Here is a 21,679-nt window from a genome sequence, read left to right as displayed (position 1 = left end):
TTCTGGAATTCTTTTCGGCTTGAAGCGTGTAGTCAACATTCACCTATGAAGGACTATGGCAGTACATAGAGAACAGTTGACTAAATGGATTTTTTGAATATTTATTTTTGAAACAATAGAAAACGATGATATGAAGTGGAACAACCTGGTGATATTGATGCCTGATGGGTGTGTCAGGGTTGTGTTCTGTCACGTGTCGGTCACCTCACTGGATAGCCAAAACAAGATCTGAAGATCCAACTTATTAAATTGCTATTTAAACACAGGAGTATACTATCCAGCTGGCTTCGGAGAAATGAGCATCTAGCTGGCTTAACGCGCTTCCGTTATCAAAACATGGTTTCGACCTCACGAAGACTGAGTTCCGTGATGGAATATCACTTCCCTACAACTGGGAAGCGAAGAACACGCCAATTATATGCCCATGCAGGAAAGAATTTAGCCTCACCCATGCCCTTCATTGCGCCAAAGGCGGGTATACGCACCTACGTCACAACGAAATCAGGGACGTGTTTGCAAACCTGATGGATGACGTTTGCCACGATGTCCAGATAGAGCCAAAACTTCAGTCGCTCGATGGAGAAATTTTCTCGACTAATTCCACCACTACTGATGATGACGCTCGACTGGACATCAAGGCAAACGGTCTGTGGGGCTCCCGCTTTAATCGCACTTTCTTCGATGTGAAGATTTTCAACCCTCACGCGAAGAGCTGCCCTAAGACCATAAAAGATGCATACAAATATCACGAGAGCATCAAGCGAAACAAATACGAAGAGCGAATCCGCGAAACCCAACACATCAGTTTCAACGCACCGGTTTTTGCTTGCTCGGGCGGTGCCGGGCCATCAGCATCTCGCGTTATGAAACAGTTCGCAACTAAGATCAGCAAAAAACGCTGAGAGCCGTACGCCGACACCATAAGCTGCATCCGAACGAAAATCAGCTTCGCACTTCTGAGGAGCTGTGTTCTCTGCTTGAGGGAATGTCGCGCCCTCAAGCCTCGTGTTCTCAGTGAGACTTCGGTTAGCGCCGTCGTGGAGGAGGGAAGGCTGTACTGAGTGTATGGCTGCTCAACTTTATTCCTTTGCTCCTTCCTTGATATCCTATTTTTATTTTAATCCTTCCTTACCAGTTCCTTATGTGTGCTATTTATATAAATTGGTGCTTTCCTCTCCACTTGTGAGTTATTTTTGTGACTGGGCCGTCTTTACACTGTCTGGAGGGGAACAGCTTGGAGTGCAGCATCCGGCTAAGTGCTACTCATCATCCCTTATATTCCGACCTACATCCATCGTTGCCGGATGGTGTACACTGTCCTTTTTATATTATAATGTATTTGAAAAAAGTGAAAAAGAAATGAAAATAAAGTGTGAGAAAAATAGTTAAATTGCAAACGCTATTTAATAAGTATATCCCAACAATTAGGCTTCACATTAATAAGGCTTTATCACAACAATAGGCTTATTACAACAATAGTTTTATCACAACAATAAGGCTTATTAACAATAATTAGGCTTATCACAACATTAAGTTTGTCACAACAGTTATACTGAATTGATCTTATTTTGTATCTCCTCCCCTCTCTTTCATCTACCTGATTCTCACGCTGTATCCCAATAGCTTAAGGAACGGAACATATTTCTTCAAGTTCAGTATTTTTTAACATACTGCGCTTTTTTCGAAAGGATTTGCTTCCTCTTCAATTTATTGGCTACATGACTGCAACCTCAAGTCAGGCCTGCTATGTTTTGCCTAATTAAAGAAATTGCTTAAGGGATCTTTTAACTTATGGGAGTTTTAATATTCAATCGGTTTAGAATTATTTGTACAGTCAGACTGTCTCAAATTTGGCGGAATTTTGGCTTACGATCCTTTGATTACATATGATGGAAAAAAGTTGCAGCACGAGCAACTGAATCTCTGAATGTAATCAAGGCTCAATTTTTGCTTGGTTAACAGGTTTATGCTATGAGTGCTGAAGGTTTGTGGGGATGTATCATTAGTTTTGGTACGACGGCGGTAGCTATTTTTGGCTCTAGTGTATGGCTTGGGTTTCTTTTATTGAAGAAAATGTCTGGAAAGAGTTATAAAGAACTACCCAAAGTGACAGAAAGTGATGAAAGAACAGTGTCACATTTACCAGTGCTGGTTAATAAAATTTAATTAATTATTTCAAAACTATCTATTCTCCATGCATGACATATTTATTTTTACTAACATCTATAGCTCTCTTAATTATAACTAAACAGCATTCGTGTGCTTTTCTTTTCTTAATCACATCACTTGTTCATTTATTGACGGATGATTGAAAAATTATTGCAATGTAGAATAGTGTACCAGATTATTTTCTACATATTAAGTATTGCAAACATCTTTGATCGTCCCTGACTCATGTGGTATTTTTTTAGGAAGCTCCAGTTTTGACTGGATACAAACTTGGGTTCACCTCATGGAGCGTCAAAAACGTAAGTGCATCGAGATATCTTTGTATTCAATTGTTTCGCTGATTATTCATTTTCAGTAAAGTATACTGAACTTTGTAATTTCATCCACCCACTCTTTGATATTGTTTGTGAACCTACCAGAGTTTTACTGGTATTGATCAACCTTTGATACCGAAATTTGTTCATATCAAAGTCTACTTAAGCGCTTAGTTATCTGAAGTAAACCCACTTGGTTATGCCATTTAGTTTTGATTGCCTTTCTAATTTTGATCAAAATATACACTATTTGAAGTATTGCGTTTCATGTTCCATGAAATACTAGAGAAACTATTTCACCTTACATACGAATTGAATGGTAAAATGAAGTTTGTGCCAAATTTGTATTTAAACTGAAATTCAATATGTTGATTGTGAATGCTGGAAACGTACAAAAAAGAACAATAAAAACTGTGATTTCATGTCAGGGTTTTGATATAGTTCTTTCTGCTAATTAACGATGATTAACTTATGGTTAAGTGAGAGGCAATTTTTAATCGTTCACCATAATTGTAAATACTTTACCCAGGTATCACTGCAAAATAGTGACATTTGCGTCTATTTTACATGTATTCTAGAACATCTATCATAACCCCGAATTTCACTAGAGTTAAACAGGTCGGAAAAATTCATCGATTATAAAATACGAGTCGGGGGCCACTTGTGGCTAATGATATTGCTCTGCTTCGAAACCTGGTTGAATTATTGTTTGCAACTACTGGCGTAGTGTTTTGATTTGGTGTAGTATAAATTGGCAAGCTGTAATTATGTCGCAATTGATTTTGGTCAATCCCATTTTGTTCAAAGCTCTGTTGCGGTTTGATCTCTCGAGTTTCTCTGCTAGTAATAGGAGTCGTATCATTAGATGTCAGATCCATTGATTCCAAAATTTGGCCATAATTCCATCGAGTATTTTCTGAAGAGCTAAAATTAACGGCTGGCAGGCTGCTGTTGCCAACGCTGTAAAATGGCTGTAATTGATAGTGGTTATTTCTAGTTGAGATAGATTTGCTTTTGGGACTTAAATGGTCAGAATAGAAATTCGCGTGAGCTCCGGAAAAGTTGGAATCCGTTGGGATTTCTGTGTACTGGATAGACTTTTTCCATTCGCCACTTTCAATAAATGGTCGATTTTGACCCAAATAAGAGAAAATGTCTCCGTTGCTTAAGAGAGAATTCTGATGGCGATTGTTATTTGTGAAATTGTTTGGGACAATATCATGAGATTCCGACGAGCGTTCCTCCTCCGCGACTGGCTCTGGACTGGGGCGTACGTTACAGCTCTTGGCCATCCAGATTTCAACCGAGACAACTATGAGTGAAAGGAAAACTCCGAATATTAGAGTGAAGAAAATGCCCTTCACACTGCTTAGATTGATACCTGAAGCAATAAAAATGGTATAAGAATATTATTTTACAACCAATCAATTATTCTTAAAAATTTCCGTAGTAAAACAGAATAAATGGTCGATGTTTTTTTTTTCACTTAGTAAAACAGAATTATTAACATAGTTGATGATATTCTGTTGCCTTTTGAGTTCTTGATGCAAATTTATAAAAAGCATTTTTTTCCTCATGCGTTAAAACCGTAGCATCATTGTTGCTAAAAGTATTGTAGGAGTTCTAAAAGTTTCTCTGTAGGATTTCTTGTTTGTAGGATTTCTAAAAGTTAAAATGATCGCTAGTTGCTAAAAGGTGAAGCTTGATGGTGCGTTTAATGAGGATATTCTGCCCATACATCAAATTGAGTTTAGTGTTTTCACCTCTTGTAGCTGTATCGTCTTCGCTCTCTTGGTCTGCGTCCTTTGTTCCAGTGAGACACTCGGTGGCATTGAGGAACCACCTCTGTTTCAGCTTCTCCAGTGTCCCTTCCTCTTGTAGCATCAGGATAGCCGAGGACACATTCTTCTTCAGACCACTGCCCTTCGTCATAGCGATACCATAGCCTAAAATTACTACATATTTGAATCGGCCGCCTTTTACCAAGTTATATATTGCATGAACTTTGGCGACACGACAGAAATTAAGAGATCGCATCTTAGTTTTGAGCAGCTGAGATGACTCAGGAGCTGAATTTGAATGTGAGAATTGGAAAGTTTGTCGTCAAAGTTAAAGAAAGCTGTAGAGGGGTGTAAGTGTTTATTTTGGCCCATTCATTTTCAGTCTTGACTTTTAGTTTTCTTGAATCGCTTTCATTGTCTTTACTATTCCGCGTAGCATTCGAGTTTTTACTGGCGTAATTTCACCACTTTAATTGTGATAAAACCTGTAAAAGTTGCCGTGATTGTAAATAAATTATTTTAAAAAGGAATTGAAAAAATAACTACGATACCTTTGTTCATGAAGGGTTTCCCTACACTGATGTACTCGCAGTGAATAGTTTGGATCCATTGAAGAATGGCATCGTCCCACATGAAGGCATACTTGCCCGTCTTTACCTAAAGGGGCTCAAGTTAAGATAAATCAATTGGGCAAACAATGTATGAAGTTCAGTTGCTAAGAAATAGAGAATGTGTTATCAGGAGAAAGTTATCCATGATCAGGTTTCCGGGGCGTCCTTAAAGAGGAGTCATCTTCCTTCCCTTTTGTTCTTCTATAGTAACTTACGAAAAGAACCTTTCGCACTAATTTTTAGAACTCGTTTTTAATGGTTTTGTTCGTCGCACTTGTTTCGTTTCAATCCATTCATTTGGCAAGTTGAATTAGAAGAAGCAATATTGTAATATACGCTTGTGTTTCTATGTTAGTTAGATTGAATTGGTTTGAGAGACGTATTTGAGAATTAATTTGAAATGTATATTGTAGAAGACCTTAGCGAATCCTTCCTCGGCATCGGCGACTAAATTCTCGGATGGTTTGTAGTCTGTCACGAGCGAGGCGTAGATCCTCTCGTACAATGGGATCATTTCTGCCTGTTCCTTGAAGTCCAGATGAATCGGGGAGTTGATCACAGTCCCATAGGATATCTGCAAAGCTTTGGTTTTCAATATATTGAAGCTATTAAGATAAAACGTAAACAAACATTTGGGTAGTTTTAAAAATGGATTTATCTTGCTAGACAAAGCAGAGGTGAAAATTCAATACCCACCTTACGTATTCCTCTCTGAAATGCGATTTCTGATCTTGATTTTTTGGTCGTTAAGTGGTTTTAGGCAATATTTCTACTTAGTGAAATTTGGTGTTGTGTCAACTATTGGCAACTGAAGTATTTATACTGGCCTTATTTTGGTAAGCCAAGCTCTGAAGTGAGTCAATAGGTGTCTCCATTCTGTTCACTGTGAGAAATGCAGCCAGATTGGCAGTGTACATAGCTGTCACCGTAAGAGAGAAGAACCACCAGAACGTTCCAATTATACGACCTGAAACGCACGTTTTGCCCCCATCCCGTCTTTTAACAGCCCTGCGTAGTTTTTATCATTGTTCACAGCCTAAGCTTAAGCTAGCTATAATCAATGCTGGTCCCTCGACTTTTGTTCGAGAGCTATTCTTTCGTTGGTTATCTGTTGACTTTTGGAGTATCTTTTTATCTGATTTCTGTGTAATCAAAATTGATCTATTCCAAATTTAAGCCGCTAACTTAATTTGTGACAGCTTACTACTGGAAACCTAATAACATAAGCGAAATCGTTTTTTTTTGTTCCGACCCACTTTAGTGGGGGAGGAACTACATATTCAAATGGGTTTTTTTTGTTCAGACAATTTTGGCCGATCGATATAATCATCGTACAGAGTTATGAGTGGTATCATTAGAAAACCCGTCCAGCGTAGAATATGGAATTGAAAAGATTTTTTCGTTTTTTATAGGGAGTTATCGAGGTTTGAAGTTATGTGAATATTAGACGTAATTCAGCTGTTTTCATTCACATTTTCGGTATTTTTGTCCAAATTTTTCGTCAATTTTACTGAAATATGTAAAAATTGTTAACCGTAATGTTATTTATTTTATCTCATAAGATAGGGGAGGGTTGCTGAATTGTCGATCCGAGTTCTCTGGCTAGAATTTTTGCTAAACTTTTCAAAATTCCGACTTTTTTCGTCAAAAATGGGACCAAATTTGTTTTTTTAGTCCACGTGCTTCAAATTTGCTAGAAGTAGACACCTTAGAACTGCGGTCATATTCTTCTTAACCTCAAAGTAGAGCTAGTTGTATTCCCTCTTTAAGAGTCTTCTGGAATTATAATTTTGCCAATTTTTTAAAATTTAATCTCGATAATTGTACGAAATGCAGTATTTTTTGACACACTGAAAAATTTTGAATAAAAATGATCTACTTCGCATTTATTTGAACAATTGAGTGTTTCGTTAGACGCGCAGCAATATCTGGGTCTTCTGCACCTTTAATTTTTGAGTCTCCTGGACTTATAATTTTGCCAAGTTTTTCAAATTTAAACTAGATAATTGTACAAAATGCATTATTTTTTTGACACACTGAAAAATTTTGTAAAAAACGATCTATTTCGCAACCATTTGAACAATCGAGTGTTTTCTTAGACGTCCAGCAATATCTGGGCTGATCTTGATCTCACCGTGGAACCTTACGATAGATAATTTTTAGTTTTTAATGGTGCCCGAACTTTTTTTAAAAATATTCCGCTATGTAAATGTTTTTTATGTAAATTACAGACTAGAATTTCAAATCAGTGCTCAATTAATGACATACAATACTTACAATAAACGAGACACAAGGAGATTATATTATGGTTTCAGAGTTAAGCTCGTGGTTTTTATGGCTCAAGACCAATTGTTCCAAATTTTATGGACTTCTGGAGTTTTGCTTTCGTTCATTATACTTTTTGTAGCCCAATGACTAAGTGTCGCCATTAAAAGATCTAGTTAGTTTTGTATCAGGTTTAAATGATCCTATACAATTCTTGCAGTTTTCTAATGTCTGCTATCACTTTGAATATATTTGTTTTAAGAAAAAGTCGGTGAATTTTTGAACATTGCACACGATTTTATTTTATTTCTCTCAAATTCGGGCGCAGTGTCGCTAGAAACAGGAAGATGGCGACTTGCCGTGTGTTATATATTTATGTCGGTAACGGTTTTATGTTCAACTAATGGTTTTTTTGTTTTGATACTACGCGGTTTCAATTTTTTATTTTTGATCATAATTGCATTTTTTATGAGTCCATTTTGTTTGTTTGTCGAGTTATCATATTATTGACAAGTCCAATTGATGTAAAGCGTAGTAAGGAAAATTTACAGCGTTGGAAAAATTTGTATCTGGAAAATGTATTTGTTTTTGTTGAGTAGTTTTATGCTTTTTTTCTGAGACACATTTATCTCGCAAAATTTGTAGATGTTTTTTGTCTTTGCATATGTTTGTCTTTATTTTTTTGTTATAGTACATATACCTGAAAACGAGAGGTGTGAATTGCTTCCCCAGGACGTATAACTCAAATTAGTTAAATGTTTCGGTTTATAGCTGTTTATTTTAATGACTTTCAATTAAAAAAAAAGATAGTCTCCTTTTTGTCTCCTTTGCTTTCATTATCGTCACCAAGTAGCTCAATCTCACTAGTTAGAAGTGTTAATTCATATAATTGCTTCGCGCTTGGTTATATGTTGTGACTGATTGCTTCGACCATTCAGTTTCATAAAAATTTTTCGAGATTTCTGTACTGTTCAATTTTTGGGTTTCTTTTGTCATGTCTACGTAGTCCTTTTATAAGGAAGGCTCGTTGATGTTAAGATGAGGAGAAAGTTTTGATTTACAGTTGTTGCAAGTAACATTTTATAATTATAGTGCCATAAACAGTGTGACGTAAAACTGTTTGAAGTTTCGGCTTCTTTTTGTCTTTGTTATTTTGTGGGGTCATAACTTAAGTCTCATTACTAAGAGGCCTAATTGGATTCCCGAAGTGTTCCAAATTAATCCATCGCTTCTTATTGAAATCTTTAGTTGGTCATGCCCGTTGAAAGTTTTTGTTTTCAAAAACCTGTTTGGGTTTTTGAGCTTCGTCTTTTTTTAAATAGTTTTTTGGTCGAATTGTGGCTCATTCTCTGTAAACACAGGTCGCAAACCATTTCCAGTGAGCTATAATTTTATCTTTAAGACGGTTTTAGCTTCAAACTTAAGTTTCTTGGCTTTGTTGCTACTGTTACTACGATATTTCATCAAATTTTTGAGTTTTTTTATTTGTTAATTTTAAGATTTTTGTTTTTTTTTTAATTTATAACATTAATCGTAAGTCCCATTGCTTTGAAAGTTTGGGCAATTGAAAATTGGATAATGGCATGTCTCAATTGCTTCTTATGCAGATATAAATGCACATTTTAGTGATTTCAGTTGATATCTAATTACTTTAATAACTGTGAAATTAATTGTTTTCAAAAATAGAAACAGTTTTTCGAACTTCGCACTTCTTTTTTGTCGACCTGTTAACAAGTTGCAATGAGGACAGGTCCTGTTTTTTTTAATCAAGTATAGGTTTTATCTGATGCAATTTTGTTTTGTTATGATTTTTTATTAATTATCGACATCGAGTTTTGGTCGTAAATAATGTTTGTTGTTTGATTTTTTTAACTGTCCTTTCTAGTAGTCCTATTATGAACAATTTTTATCGGCTCCATCGTGGCATTAATGTATTCCATTGGTATTTAATTGAAAGATATGTATGTTTTTGAAAGTTTTCCAGTTTTCCAAGTGCTCCTGAAACGCACGAAAAATGCAACGAAATTGCACCAATCATTTACTTTGTTACATAAAGAATGGGAACATTCCCATTCTCTATGTAACAAAGTACAATCATTGGTGCAATTTCGTTGCATTTTTTGCACTTTTTGTGCGTTTCAGCTTCATTTGGTAGCCATTTAAGTCAAGAATGTGGATGAGCGGGGTCGGAACGTTATATGCGTACGCACATTAACGAGCCTCCTTGTATTCTCTAAATTTTAATGTGGATCTGTTATTAGGATTCTCCATGTTTTTGCAAAATGATGTTAGTGGTCTAATATAGCCCTAAAAACATCGTTTAATGAAAAGCTACTTAGTTAATCAGTTCATATTTCAACTTCATAATCAATCGACATTTTGAAAGTCCTGTTCACTCAATCTGCATCACTCCGGCAAGTCATAAGCAATTTTTCCCACTCCCATCTCACTAGGTGAGTAAATCAAACAGTCTTCAGAGTTTTTGTTTCGATTAAAGCAGAGCATGGCAAAGCTATAAAAAAGGATTTTTGTTTAATTATCGGGAAGAGAAGTTCACGAAATGTAGAAATATCTACAACGAGGAGTAATTGGACCGGAGAATGGATAGCATTCAAAAATTCCATTTACACCAACTGCGATGAGCCCAATCACTTTTCGAAAACTTAAATGTAGCAGTCATAAGAGCTCCAAATTTTAAAGTTTGAGAATGGCAAGCTTGAATATATTGTTACAAATAATCTCCGAAGAGGCAGATTTGCAGTTTGTCGGTGAAATGAAGTTCGAAAAAAATATTTATCAACTGGAAAGATTTTCAAATTTAAATGTCAAATGCAGTGAGAACTTATTGTTCCTACCTGTTTGTTGAAATTGTTAACAGCAATGGTATTGGTCTTTCTTTTAAGGATAGATGAGGTTTTGTCCGAGTCTTTTGTTCAATAGTTTTGCTAAATTTTTTAATTTCAGACTTTTTAATCAAAACTGGCTCCAAATACGCTTTTTATCCCAATTTGTTTAAATATGCCGGAAGTAGAGTCCTAACATCTGCTGTCACAATCTTTGAAGACTCCACAAAAGGTAGGTTGTTCTTTCGCTTCCCATAGGAGTCTTCTGGAGGTAAAATTTTGCCGTTTTTCGAAAAATTAACTCAATATTTATACAAAATATCTTTTGTTTTTGTTTTATTGAGATATATATATATATATATATATATATATATATATATATATATATATATGTGTATATATATATATATATATATATATATATATATATATATATATATATATATGCTATTTGATCTATTCTGCAAACATATTGAGAAATCAATTTTTTTTGTTAAAAGGGCAGTGAAATCAGACTAGGTTTGAACTTATCTCGATTTCTTACCATCAATAATCATTCGGATTATATTGGTGCGCGGTCTCTTGTTCGATTTTTTCGAATTTTCATGTTGATTACTAACGAGAATGATTTGAAATCAAAGTCCGATTAATGTTAGATCCTCTTTACAAAATGAGGCCAAATGAAGATATATTAAGTCTTCAGCAAAAAGCTCGGTTTTAACGGCTTGACAATGCGATTTCGTCAACATTGATTTTTGTTTTGCCTTTTGTCACTCTTTTTGCAGCCTCATGACTTCGTCTTTTAAACCAAGGATCCTATTTGGTTCTTTAGGAGCTATAGGTGAACCTTTACAATCCTTTCAGTTGTTGTCTACTACTTTTTATGACTTTGAACATATTTGTTTATAAGAAATTGTCATTGAAGGGCTTGCAGGTTGCCAATTTTTTAAATTTTATTTCTCTGCACATGTAGCCTAATCTCAATATATACAGGGCAAATTTTTTTCTAATTGAAGCTGAAAATACACTTTATAGTGGTTTTATATCAAAACTAATGATTTCTTGGCTTTCTTACTGAGAGATTTCATAAAAGTTTAGTTGTCTTTGCATTTTTGCCTACATTCGAGGTTGTTATTTGTTCCCTTTTTAAATTATTGCATTAAAGACAGCTACAGTTGACATTGAGAGGCTGCGCAAAACATTGTTTTCAGAGATATCAGTGAATAGCTTATAGTTTTAACGGTTGCGAAACCGTTCTCTCGCAATATTTGTTTTCCACTCCAATTGTCATTCTTTTTGCGTTAGGGCATATTCTTGACAATCGAAGGGCCTTAATGCTTCTAAGGACGTTTAATTTAGTCTATTCACTGATTTCAGTTTATAGCTAACGATCATGATGACTTTGAATTAATTTTTATAAAGAAAATGTTTGTACTTCCCAAATTTTGTTCTCATTGTTGTCAACAAGTAACTTAGTCCTATTATTGACAGGGCTCATCAACACACTGTTGCTCCAAACAATTTTTTGGCTGTTGGCTATGTATAGACTGATGTCCTTAGAGCTACGAGTTTTGTTTTCATAAAAATTTAGTTAGTTTGGATTTCCACTGATTTCGATGTGGATTTCCACTGTGGTTTCGATAAATTGTTTGAAATTTTGAGTTCTGTCCGTTTTTTTTGCTTTTTTGTCTTATGTGTCAGTGTCACTAATAACGAGCACAACTGGCTTCCTGAGCAGTTGTCACTTTTTTCTTACTTGTAAATTTTTTAGCTTGGTCTCTTTGAAGACAGGGCGCATCCTCCAGTGAACCAAGATCCAATGTTTATGATGGTTTTATTTTATTTACATGTTAATCCATATCGTTGAAATCACTTAATATCATCTGAAAAAAATGTGGTTATTTCATGGTTGGCTGTTCGTTTTGTTAGTGAAAATCAGATACACATATGGTCCCAAATTTCTCTTGAATGGAACTTTTTCATACTTCTTTATCAATTATTCTGTCTATCTGTTTGTAATTTACTTTTGAACCCGTTGACCTTATGTGCCATGGTAGTTTATTCCATATTTGGACGCTTCTAAAAAAGCGATTTGCCGCCATATTTTATGTTTCCGCAAAATAAGTTGTTTGTTTCTTTCTGTTCAACTCAATGTGCAGGCGGCCTGCTCTTTTTCTGGAAAAGTTAATGATGTTCCGCAGCACAGTCTGTATTGAGCTTAATTAAACTATGTAGTGATTAAGTCAGCTGGTAAAATGTCGGCTTTGAGCAAAAGATCTTAAGTGATCAAGTTTTTGCCGATTTATACATTGTAAATGTTTGGGCGACAAAGTAAATTTTTCAACTGAATGAAAGATGTGTGAGAATGGTTGATTTGAATACTTTCAACCTCGTCTGTCTTGGTATGTGGGATCTTAAAAGTTATAGAGAGAATATGTGTGGCCGTATCCGGCAGGAAAATGTTTACAAGGATATCAAAAATCATTTTGGAGTCAAGAAAATTTTTCCAGGTACCGGCAGCTGTGAACAGGTCTAATAACGTTGTTTTATGTATACAATATGCGCCATTGCTTTGTTTTTCATTATAACATAAAGCAGCTCTGTTTCATCAAGTTATTTATTGTTGATTGTTTTTTGTGCAAGTAACTATCTATTTTTGTCATTTTTGAAAATGTTTTGTTCGTAACTCAATTTAATGAATGGATACTTAAATATTCAAAATGGAGGCAGGGTTTTTCATTTTAAAACGCGCTCAGAAAAGGAAATTTTCGTTGAAGTTTGTTTTCTGTTTTTTTCTTGATTTTGTTTAATAGCCGCGCTCATCTTCTCAGCCGGCTATTATAGTGCTCCTATTTTTTTACAATTCAAAGAATTTGAATTGTATTGGTGCGCTGTCTTTTTTCAAGATCTGTTCACACATTTTCATGATTTTCTAAGTCAAATTGGAGTAGTGATTTTGGTCACGCCGAAACAGGAAGTGGAGCGATAAAGCGAGTGGTTTTGCGGCGTGAATTTTTTTGCTCTAAATCTAAAGTAGAGTGAGAAAACGGTGTTTGAAAAAAAATTCGCTTTCTCTAGTGGTTTTTTGTTCACATGTGTCAATTTCACTTTGATTTTTACTGTTTTTTTGATTTTTTGGATCGCATTTTTTCTAAATGGTTTTCCCAATCCATTCATGGTCCATTCTAGGTCTAGTTTTCTGTTTAGTCAATGAAAATTCTTTGAATTGTACATCAGGATTTGTCCTGCTATGTATTTTTACTTCGTCGAACTTTTTTTTCGCTTTACCCATTTTGCCGCTTTTTCATTTTGCGTTAAATCTTTTTGACTTCTCTAGGCTAGTTTCACTCTTCTGTCATTCTGCTCAAAGTCCTTTTAAACAGCAGCTGTTCAGCAAAGCAATTCAAAATGAAGAGAATCAGTATTAAAAAAATCAAAGTCGGAAATAGAAACGGGATAAAGCCCATTTTTAGATGCCCGGTACTTGAACTTTGTTCTCATAAATTTTAGTTACTATCTATAATGCTTATTGGTTTTGATACTAGACCCTGTAACCTCTCACTGAGAGAAAGGATTATGTTCGATTACGAAATGACATCAAAATAAATCGCACTTAAAAATGTTTTTATACAAAAATCAATTTTCTTTTCTTTCAATCCCAATAGAGTTATGGGAATCAACGGCGGCTGTTTTCCAGCAATCTGCCGGGTATGCTTAAACCATGTTCCATGATTAAATAAAACGTCAGCTTCTAATTAGTCTTCTTTCGGACAATGTTGTTGTCTTCTTTCGGGCAGGTTCTGATCGCTGCTATATGATCATTCGAAGAGCATGGAAACTTGAAATCAGAATATTTCAATTTAGCAGTTTGTGAAATGTGTTTTGCTAATCACAGGGTTTCTACAGGAGTTATTGAGCTTGTTGTCGACCATTGAGCTAACTTGAATTAACATACGCTCCGATCTATGAACATGAACTTGTCAATTGATTGACTTTGTGGACCGATTTTACCAATCTTCCAAAAAAACATAGGCTTCACGACTGAAATCAAAGCTCAAACGTTTACATGTTAATCCATATCTTTGAAATCACTTAATGTCATCTGAAGAAATGCGGTTATTTCATGGTTGGCTGTTCGTTTTTGTAAGTGAAAATCAGAGACACATATGGTCCCAAATTTCTCTTGAATGGAACATTTTCATACTGCTTTATCAATTATTCTGTCTATCTGTTTGTAATTTACTGTTGAACCCGTTGACCTTATGTGCCATGGTAGTTTATTCCATATTTGGACGCTTCTAAAAAAAGAGATTTGTCGCCAAATTTTATGTTTTCGCAAAATAAGATGTTTGTTTCTTTCTGTTCAACTCAATGTGCAGGCGGCCTGCTCTTTTTCTGGAAAAGTTAATGATGTTCCGCAGCACATCAAGTCTGTTTTGAGCTTAATTAAACTATGTAGTGATTAAGTCAGCTGGCAAAATATCGGCTTTGAGCAAAAGATCTTAAGTGATCAAGTTTTTGCCGATTTATACATTGTAAATGTTTGGGCGACAAAGTAAAATTTTCAACTGAATGAAAGATGTGTGAGAATGGTTGATTTGAATACTTTCAACCTCGTCTGTCTTGGTGTGTTTCAAACGCGCACAGAAAAGGAAATTTTCGTTGAAGCTTGTTTTCTGTTTTTTTCTTGATTTTGTTTAATAGTCGCGCTCATCTTCTCAGCCGGCTATTATAGCGCTCCTATTTTTTTTAATTCAAAGAATTTGAATTGTATTGGGGCGCTGTCTTTTTTTTAAGATCTGTTCACACATTTTTATGATTTTTGAAGTCAAAATGCAGTAGTGATTTTGGTCACGCCGAAACAGGAAGTGGAGCGATAAAGCGAGTGGTTTTGCGGCGTGATTTTTTTGTTCTGAATTTAAAGTAGAGTGAGAAAACGGTGTTTGAACAAAAATTCGCTTTCTCTAGTGGTTTTTTGTTCACATGCGGCAATTTCACTTTGATTTTTACTGTTTTTTTTTCGATTTTTTGGATCGGATTATTTCTAAATGGTTTTCCCAATCCATTCATGGTCCATTCTATGTCAGTTTTTATGTTCAGTGAATGAAAATTCCTTGAATTGTACGTCAGGACTTGTCCTGCTATGTTTTTTTACTTCGTCGAACTTTTTTTTGCTTTACCCGTTTTGCCGCTTTTTCATTTGGCGTGAAATCTTTTTGACTTCTCTAGGCTAGTTTCACTCTTCTCATTCTGCTCAAAGTCCTTTTGAACAGCAGCTGCTCAGCAAAGCAATTCGAAATGAAGAGAGTCAGTATTAAAGAATCAAATAGAAACGGGATAAACCCATAAAGCCCATTTTTAGATGCCCGGTACTTGAATTTTGTTCTCATACGTATTAGTTACTATCTATGATGCTTATTGGTATTGATACTAGACCCTGTAGCCTCTCACTGAGAGAAAGGAGTATGTCCAATTACGAAATGACATCAAAATAAATCGCACTTAAATATGTTTTTATACAAAAATCAATGTTTGTTGATATTTTCTTTTCTTTCAATCCCAATAGAGTTATGGGAATTAACGGCGGCTATTTTCCGGCAATCCGCCGGGTATGGTTAAACCATGTTCCATGATATAAAAAAACCTCAGCTTCTAATTAGTCTTCTTTCGGACAATGTTGTTGTCTTTTTTCGGGCAGGTTCTGATCGCTGCTAAATGATCATTCGAAGACCATGGAAACTTGAAATCGGAATTTTTCAATGTAGCAGTTTGTGAAATAGATTTTGCTAATCGCAGTGTAATTACAGGAGTCTTTGAGCTTGTTATCGACCATTGAGCTAACTTGAATTAACATACGCTCCGATCTATGAACATGAACTGGTCATCCAATGTTAGCCTAAGTTGTGTAATCATTGCATAAATTGATGACTTTAAGGGATCTCATCCCCACAACAAATCCGCTTTAGTGTTATCATTATCACCTGAAGGAGTAGCAGGTTGAATATCGACTCCCTGCATCATGATGGATGAGATCATGAACCAGATGGAGTTGCGGATGTTGAACTTGGACAGATCAGTTGATCCGGAGAGCTCGTTGAGCAGCTCGGCTGAAGGACTGATTCTTGTTAATGCGTACATTAAGAGACCAACGGCAAAGATCAGAGCACAGAATGATACCCAGACCTAAATCAAATGGAAAGGTGAAATTATGTGGGCCTCTCGTTTTTCGCGGTTTTAGTAAATTTTATCGGATTTCTATTCTTTTATTTCGGATCCACTTTTAGTGCACGTGAAATGGTTGTCTTCCGATCATCACAAAATTTTTAGCGGTCAGAGGCAAAACATAATTGTTTAAGAAAGTAGGTTTATTTCAACGTTTCTGTAGCTCGGAAATAATCTGTGATTTGTATAAATTTTTGCTATGTAATTTCCTATAAATTTTTCCACTAAAAATTTCATGAATACTATTGTGGTCTGAGTGATCGGCCTAACTAAATGAAGTTCATATTGTCCTTGAATGTTCTGTGTCAGTGTGAAATTAAAATCTGTCTTCTCGATTGAGGTCCACCTACTTTTTGGGTGAGTGGACTGAGGAATCCGAAACCAGTGTCTCTTTTGAACTCTTTCTTGATGAGGATTCCAACTGAGTAGTCCATGTATCTGGAAGAGAAGTCAACCACGTCCTGTCGCGATGAGGTTATTATCATCCCACTCACCGCCATGTCCGCCCGACTAAATGCGTGAAAAAATTACTTTTTATAATCCGTGATGTGATGGAAAACTGGCGTATGTGCTGGGAACAGTTCATTAAAAATACATTTTAAACCTTGAACGGGTAGTAGTGCGAATAGTCACAAGTGCTGTTTATACGAGTTTCTTTGGCGCTGAGCTGAACAATTGTGATAAGAATACCACATTTTAAAGTTTTTATGGCAATAAGTTTACTAAACTTATTGGCATAAAAACTCAAAAAATAGTTTTCTGTCTTTGTCGATTATTAAGGTGTCTAAGCAGACCCATTTAGTGCGCTAACCATTTGCCCTTATCTTGTTCATCTTGGGCATTTTTATAACTTCTTCGAAAAATTTTATGGCACCACTTACCCGTAAACTACTTCACCGACTGCCCCATTCCAATGGTCTTCAATGAGGGATCCGTAGCTGTTGGCATTGTACACTTCATACTTCAGTCCTAACTGACGCATGATCTCACTCAACAGGTCAATGCAGTACCTGTGAAAACGCAATTCATGCAATGAAACTGGATTTAAATTACTTTTTAAGATCCTAAAAACAGGATCAACATCGAAATACTTTTCTCTTGTTAAAACAGTGTTGTCATCCTAAACTGATGCTTTGTTTTGCGCTGACAAAAATTTCTCTAGTCCTATAACAGTTGCCATTCTCTAAAAGCTAGAAATTTATATATTTTTTAAATGTCCAATTATTGTTCTAACCCCCCAAATTTGTTTCATGGTTAGGAACTTTATGCTAACCCGCCTTTTTTTTGTTAGGTCAGGTTTGCGCGATCGATATAGTTTGCAGAGCGATGCAAAAATTGAATTAATGGAAAGACCTTGAAAAAATTGATCTTTGAAAAGACTTTATCATTTTTTTGCTCCTCAAAGAAAAACGGGGGTAATTTTTTCATTTTTGGAAAATTTTCTCCTTTTATACGCGTAAATATAAAAAAAATTTAACTCTTCATACACTTGAAATGAGTCAGTAAAAATTCTCATAAGTAAATCAACAGTGGCGATGAAAAATGCAACAGAACCCGAGCAAAAATTTGCAGTAAAAATGACTTGTCATCTGAAAGCTTTATTTTAAAACCACATCCACATATTTTTGGACGACACTTTAGCCAAATTTAGATCCTCACAAAATGTTTGTTTAATTTTAATACCTGCCGTCCGCCTCTCAACTGCTATCATTTTGGCGCTCCATTTACAATCCAAATTATTTGGATTGCATTGGTGCGCTCTTTTATTTTTAATATCTCTTCACAATTTTTTTCGGCTTTTGCACCTCAGTGAGAAGTCAATATGGAGTGTTGATTTCAATCAAGCTGAGTGAGAAGAAGTGAGCAGTTTTGAAGAGCGATTTCAAATTATCTTTGATGCTGATTTCGAAATTGGTATTTGACCAATTTTTTTGGTTTTACAAAGACTATTTTTTTACGTGCGGCAATTTCATTTCTCTTTCAGAGTTTTTTTCTCTGTAGTGCTATTATATGATAATTGTGTTCTAATTGGGCCTTATTGCTTTTACTCGAATTCATCAACGGGCAGCCGTTTCTTTTTTTTACTTTGAGGCTATTTGTTGTAAAATAAGTTAATATTTGATTTTTGCCTTTTTTTTGTTCTTTTCTATTATCAGTAATGACAGGTATCATTGATGGATTCCTATGGACGCAAAAATCACTTTTTTTGGTTTGAGTTCATCGTTACTGGTTTTCACGCCTTTATGCTATTTGTTCTCAAACATTTGAGATAAATTTTAGGGTTTTGCGAGTATTTGCTGTACTTTTTGTTTTCTTTTAATATCATTAGGCAGTTTGCTCGTATGTATTATTTTAATTCATTTAATTTTCAGTTCAAGGCTTTTTCTTTTTCTGACTTTGACGCTATTTTCGTCAAGAAATTTTCTGAGTTTTGCGAGTTTTTGTTTTTCACTTTGATGTCTTATCTCTTAGTCTGATTAATGACAGGTCTCAACCGTTGCTAAGGACACTCAAATCAATAGAATTTATCATTTCAGGTCATATTTATTGATTTCTATGACATATAGGTTGTTCGTTTTGAAAAATTGTTTGTGAATTGTTGAGCTTTTGCTAGAATTTTTTGTACTTATTGTGGTTTTTATCACTTGACCTCCTTAATGAGACCTGTCATTACGGACTTTAAGTGATAAAACCACAATAAGTAAAACAACTTCACCGAAAGTGGTCACATCGTTTGTTAGTGAGGATTTAGTTAATCTAAATAATTGTTTCAGTCCGTAGCTAACGATTTCTGTGAGTCTTTTTTTTGACACTTTCTTTGAAAAAATAAAAGTTGATTTTATAATCTTAAACGTTTTTTTTAGTTTTTTTTGGCTACAGCTTGGTCTACAAAGCAGTTCTTATTTGCCGTCTAAGTGCGGCGCAATTTTGGCCAATTTCTGGGCTCCAACCTTTAGCTAATGTTGCAGTATTTTAGGATGTAGTTATGAGGTTATTTTACTTTGACGTCACTGACTTTCAAAGATATTCTGATTTTTGCAAGTTTTTTCAGTTTTTGCCCCTATCTCCTTTTTTGTTTTTGATTCCAATAATGTTATTAATAGCCGCCTCATCTTCTCAGTCGGCTATTATAGCGCTCCTATTTTTTTTTTACTTCGTCGAATAAAAAAATTTTTCGCTTTACCTCATTTTGCCGCTTTTTCAACATTTTGCGTGATATCTTTTTGACTTCTCTAGACTAGTTTCTCTCTTCTCTCATTCTGCTAAAAGTCATTTTGAACATCAGTTGCTCAGCAAAGCAATTCAAAATGAACAGAGTCAGTATAAAAATTGAAGTCAGAAGTAGAAACGGGATAAACCCATAAAGCCCAATTTTAGATGCCCGCTATTTGAACGTCGTTCCTATAAGTCTTAGTTACCATCTCTAATGCTTATTGGTATTGATAGTAGCCCCTGTAGCCTCTCTCTAAGAAACAGAAGTACGTTATCTTCAACTACCAAAAGCCATCAAAATAAATCGCACTTAAAAAATGTTCTTGTACAAAAATCTTTTTTTTTTCAATATCTTCTATTCTTTCAATCCCAATCATGCTTATTGGAATCAATGGCGGCTATTTTCCGGCAATCTGCCGGGTATGTTCGTATTGTGTATTTATTCTAAAGTAATTTTTGGAAAAAAATTTCTAGTTGGGTTTTCATTTTTGCACACACCTAGGTTCATGGGCTTATTTGACTGTCTTAGTTTGATGTTGCTGAAAAATTTTAAATGTTAGGTCCTCAGATAATTTGTTTCGGTGGATTAGAACTCAATACTTGTCTTGCTTTGTTTTTTAATCCTTTTTTTGTTTTACATAAATCAGTATTTCCACGGCCGACACGCGACGTATCTCACTAACTGTCTCAACTGAATGGTTTTTAAGTTCTTTCACTCATTGAAATACGCAATGTAATGAATAAGGTCATGTTCAAAAGTGCAAAAGCAAAGGAAATGGGACATACTGATGAAGCTCGGCCATTAGGTCATAGTGCATTAGGTTATCAAAGTCCATTAGAGCGATTGGTAGCCGGAGTTTGTGTTAAACGTTAGAAGCTACCTAAAACTGCACACCACATTGGAACACTTTTTGACACTTGGGAACAAACTCCGTGAATTTTTATCTCTTCCTCTGTTTCAATCCCGATGTGCGTCAAACCTGTTTTTGGGCGATTTGCCGGCTATGTTCTAATTTTCCTGGCTCTTGATCTTTCAAAAAATTCCAAAATGGTGGATATGGTTCTTAAGAGTCGTTCCATTTACAACGGGATCCATATCCGTGTAGCTTTTTGATCTTTCAAGGAAGTGACTTTCTTAACATTTCAAAAACTTTTATGAAAAATTTTCCGTTTTTCTGTGTCTTTGAAATTTTTTTCCCGTAGAATTTGAGCTGGCGAAATTATGAATTGTTGCGTGTTTTTAATTTTAGATAATCAGTAGAACTCTAGAATGAAATTATTTGTAATGGAGGCTAAAATTTGAGTTTTTTAGTTCTTAAGACTGGTAATTCTAGTTTTTTCTGTCCGCTTACTATAAATAGGTTAGTTTGACATTTATTGGTTTTAGACCTGTGACGTGTTGGTGATTAGAAATTGGTTGGGAACATCACTTTTGACCACCGTTCAAAAAAAAAATCTTGTTCAAATGGGACCAAATTGATCTTGTCCAAATGTTACTTCACTTCCCCGTCGCGTGCGACGCTTCGTCTTCACATTTTTTGCCTGTAACTCGAATTTCGTAAACTTTGTGTAACGCATCAGCAAGTGAGCAAATGAGGTTCTTAACAATTGGCACTTGCATTATAACTGTGCTGTATTGTTAGAAAAATGAAAATTTTATATAATACAACTCGTGTTTCTTGTATAGAAAAGAGTCCCTGATATTAGGCGTATCATTCAAAGAATGAAACAGTGCGGATTGTAACTTACCCAATATAGCGAACTTTCCCATCTGGGCCAATTTCCTCGGATACGAATGGAGGTTCTACTACTGTAACCACTTTGAGGATGTTCTTTGGACTCCATAAGGTGCTCCTGTAGTGTTTTATGATGGAGACATCCAAACCTGTTTGTCTGTTCCATGTGCCTTAAATAATTGTAATATTTAATTCAAGTTAAATATAGTATTTTTACGAAGTCTTTCGTAGATTTCGTCTTCTTTTGTGCTATTTTTTCTTTGTGGGTTTCGGCAATGTAGCGGCCATTGTTTGAATCGAGTTCTTTAGAGGTCTAATTTGCTTCTGGAAAAGACATCAGAAGTCAAAAAGAAATCAGTTGGATTTGGTCCTGCATATTTGCGACATAACGCATTCTTTTCGTCCCGTGAATACTCAACGTCAATGAGCTTGTGCATCATTTTGCAGCTCTTAACGTTACCGTTGCAAAGTTTTAATTTCCGAGTTAGATGCTTTTTTGGATCGATTCAGGTTGCGTCCCACAGC

The 21,679-nt window shown here is 35.3% G+C and overlaps 2 protein-coding genes across 7 annotated transcripts in view; one reads left to right on the top strand and one right to left on the bottom strand.

The window, feature by feature from the left end:
- Window positions 1-238: 238 nt before the first annotated feature.
- Window positions 239-21,679, top strand: part of LOC142338462 (uncharacterized) — a 94,718-nt gene continuing 73,277 nt past the window's right edge. The window contains exons 1-3 of one of the 2 annotated variants that reach the window (XM_075388230.1): window positions 239-250; window positions 2,069-2,151; window positions 2,412-2,468. In XM_075388230.1, the coding sequence (XP_075244345.1) occupies window positions 2,074-2,151; window positions 2,412-2,468 (135 nt within the window). In that variant the 5' untranslated portion in view covers window positions 239-250; window positions 2,069-2,073. Of the gene's footprint in view, window positions 251-1,301; window positions 2,152-2,411; window positions 2,469-21,679 lie in introns of those variants that run through there. The other variant, XM_075388229.1, reaches the window with a different exon arrangement.
- Window positions 2,803-21,679, bottom strand: part of LOC142337711 (uncharacterized) — a 46,771-nt gene continuing 27,894 nt past the window's right edge. For all 5 annotated transcript variants that reach the window (XM_075387161.1, XM_075387163.1, XM_075387162.1 and 2 more), the window contains 9 exons: window positions 21,168-21,324; window positions 17,087-17,215; window positions 16,556-16,715; window positions 15,965-16,166; window positions 5,703-5,842; window positions 5,294-5,449; window positions 4,816-4,921; window positions 4,247-4,429; window positions 2,803-3,864 (listed from right to left, as the gene is read on the bottom strand). In XM_075387161.1, coding sequence (XP_075243276.1) covers window positions 3,113-3,864; window positions 4,247-4,429; window positions 4,816-4,921; window positions 5,294-5,449; window positions 5,703-5,842; window positions 15,965-16,166; window positions 16,556-16,715; window positions 17,087-17,215; window positions 21,168-21,324 — 1,985 coding nt within the window. In that variant the 3' untranslated portion in view covers window positions 2,803-3,112. The remainder of the gene's footprint in view (window positions 3,865-4,246; window positions 4,430-4,815; window positions 4,922-5,293; window positions 5,450-5,702; window positions 5,843-15,964; window positions 16,167-16,555; window positions 16,716-17,086; window positions 17,216-21,167; window positions 21,325-21,679) is intronic.

Source organism: Convolutriloba macropyga, chromosome 4, assembly GCF_964194025.1.
Source record: "Convolutriloba macropyga chromosome 4, txConMacr16.3, whole genome shotgun sequence".
NCBI classification, from domain to species: Eukaryota; Metazoa; Xenacoelomorpha; order Acoela; family Convolutidae; genus Convolutriloba; species Convolutriloba macropyga.
The sequence above is the reverse complement of the archived record's forward strand: the minus strand, read 5'-3'. Positions and strand labels throughout refer to the sequence as shown.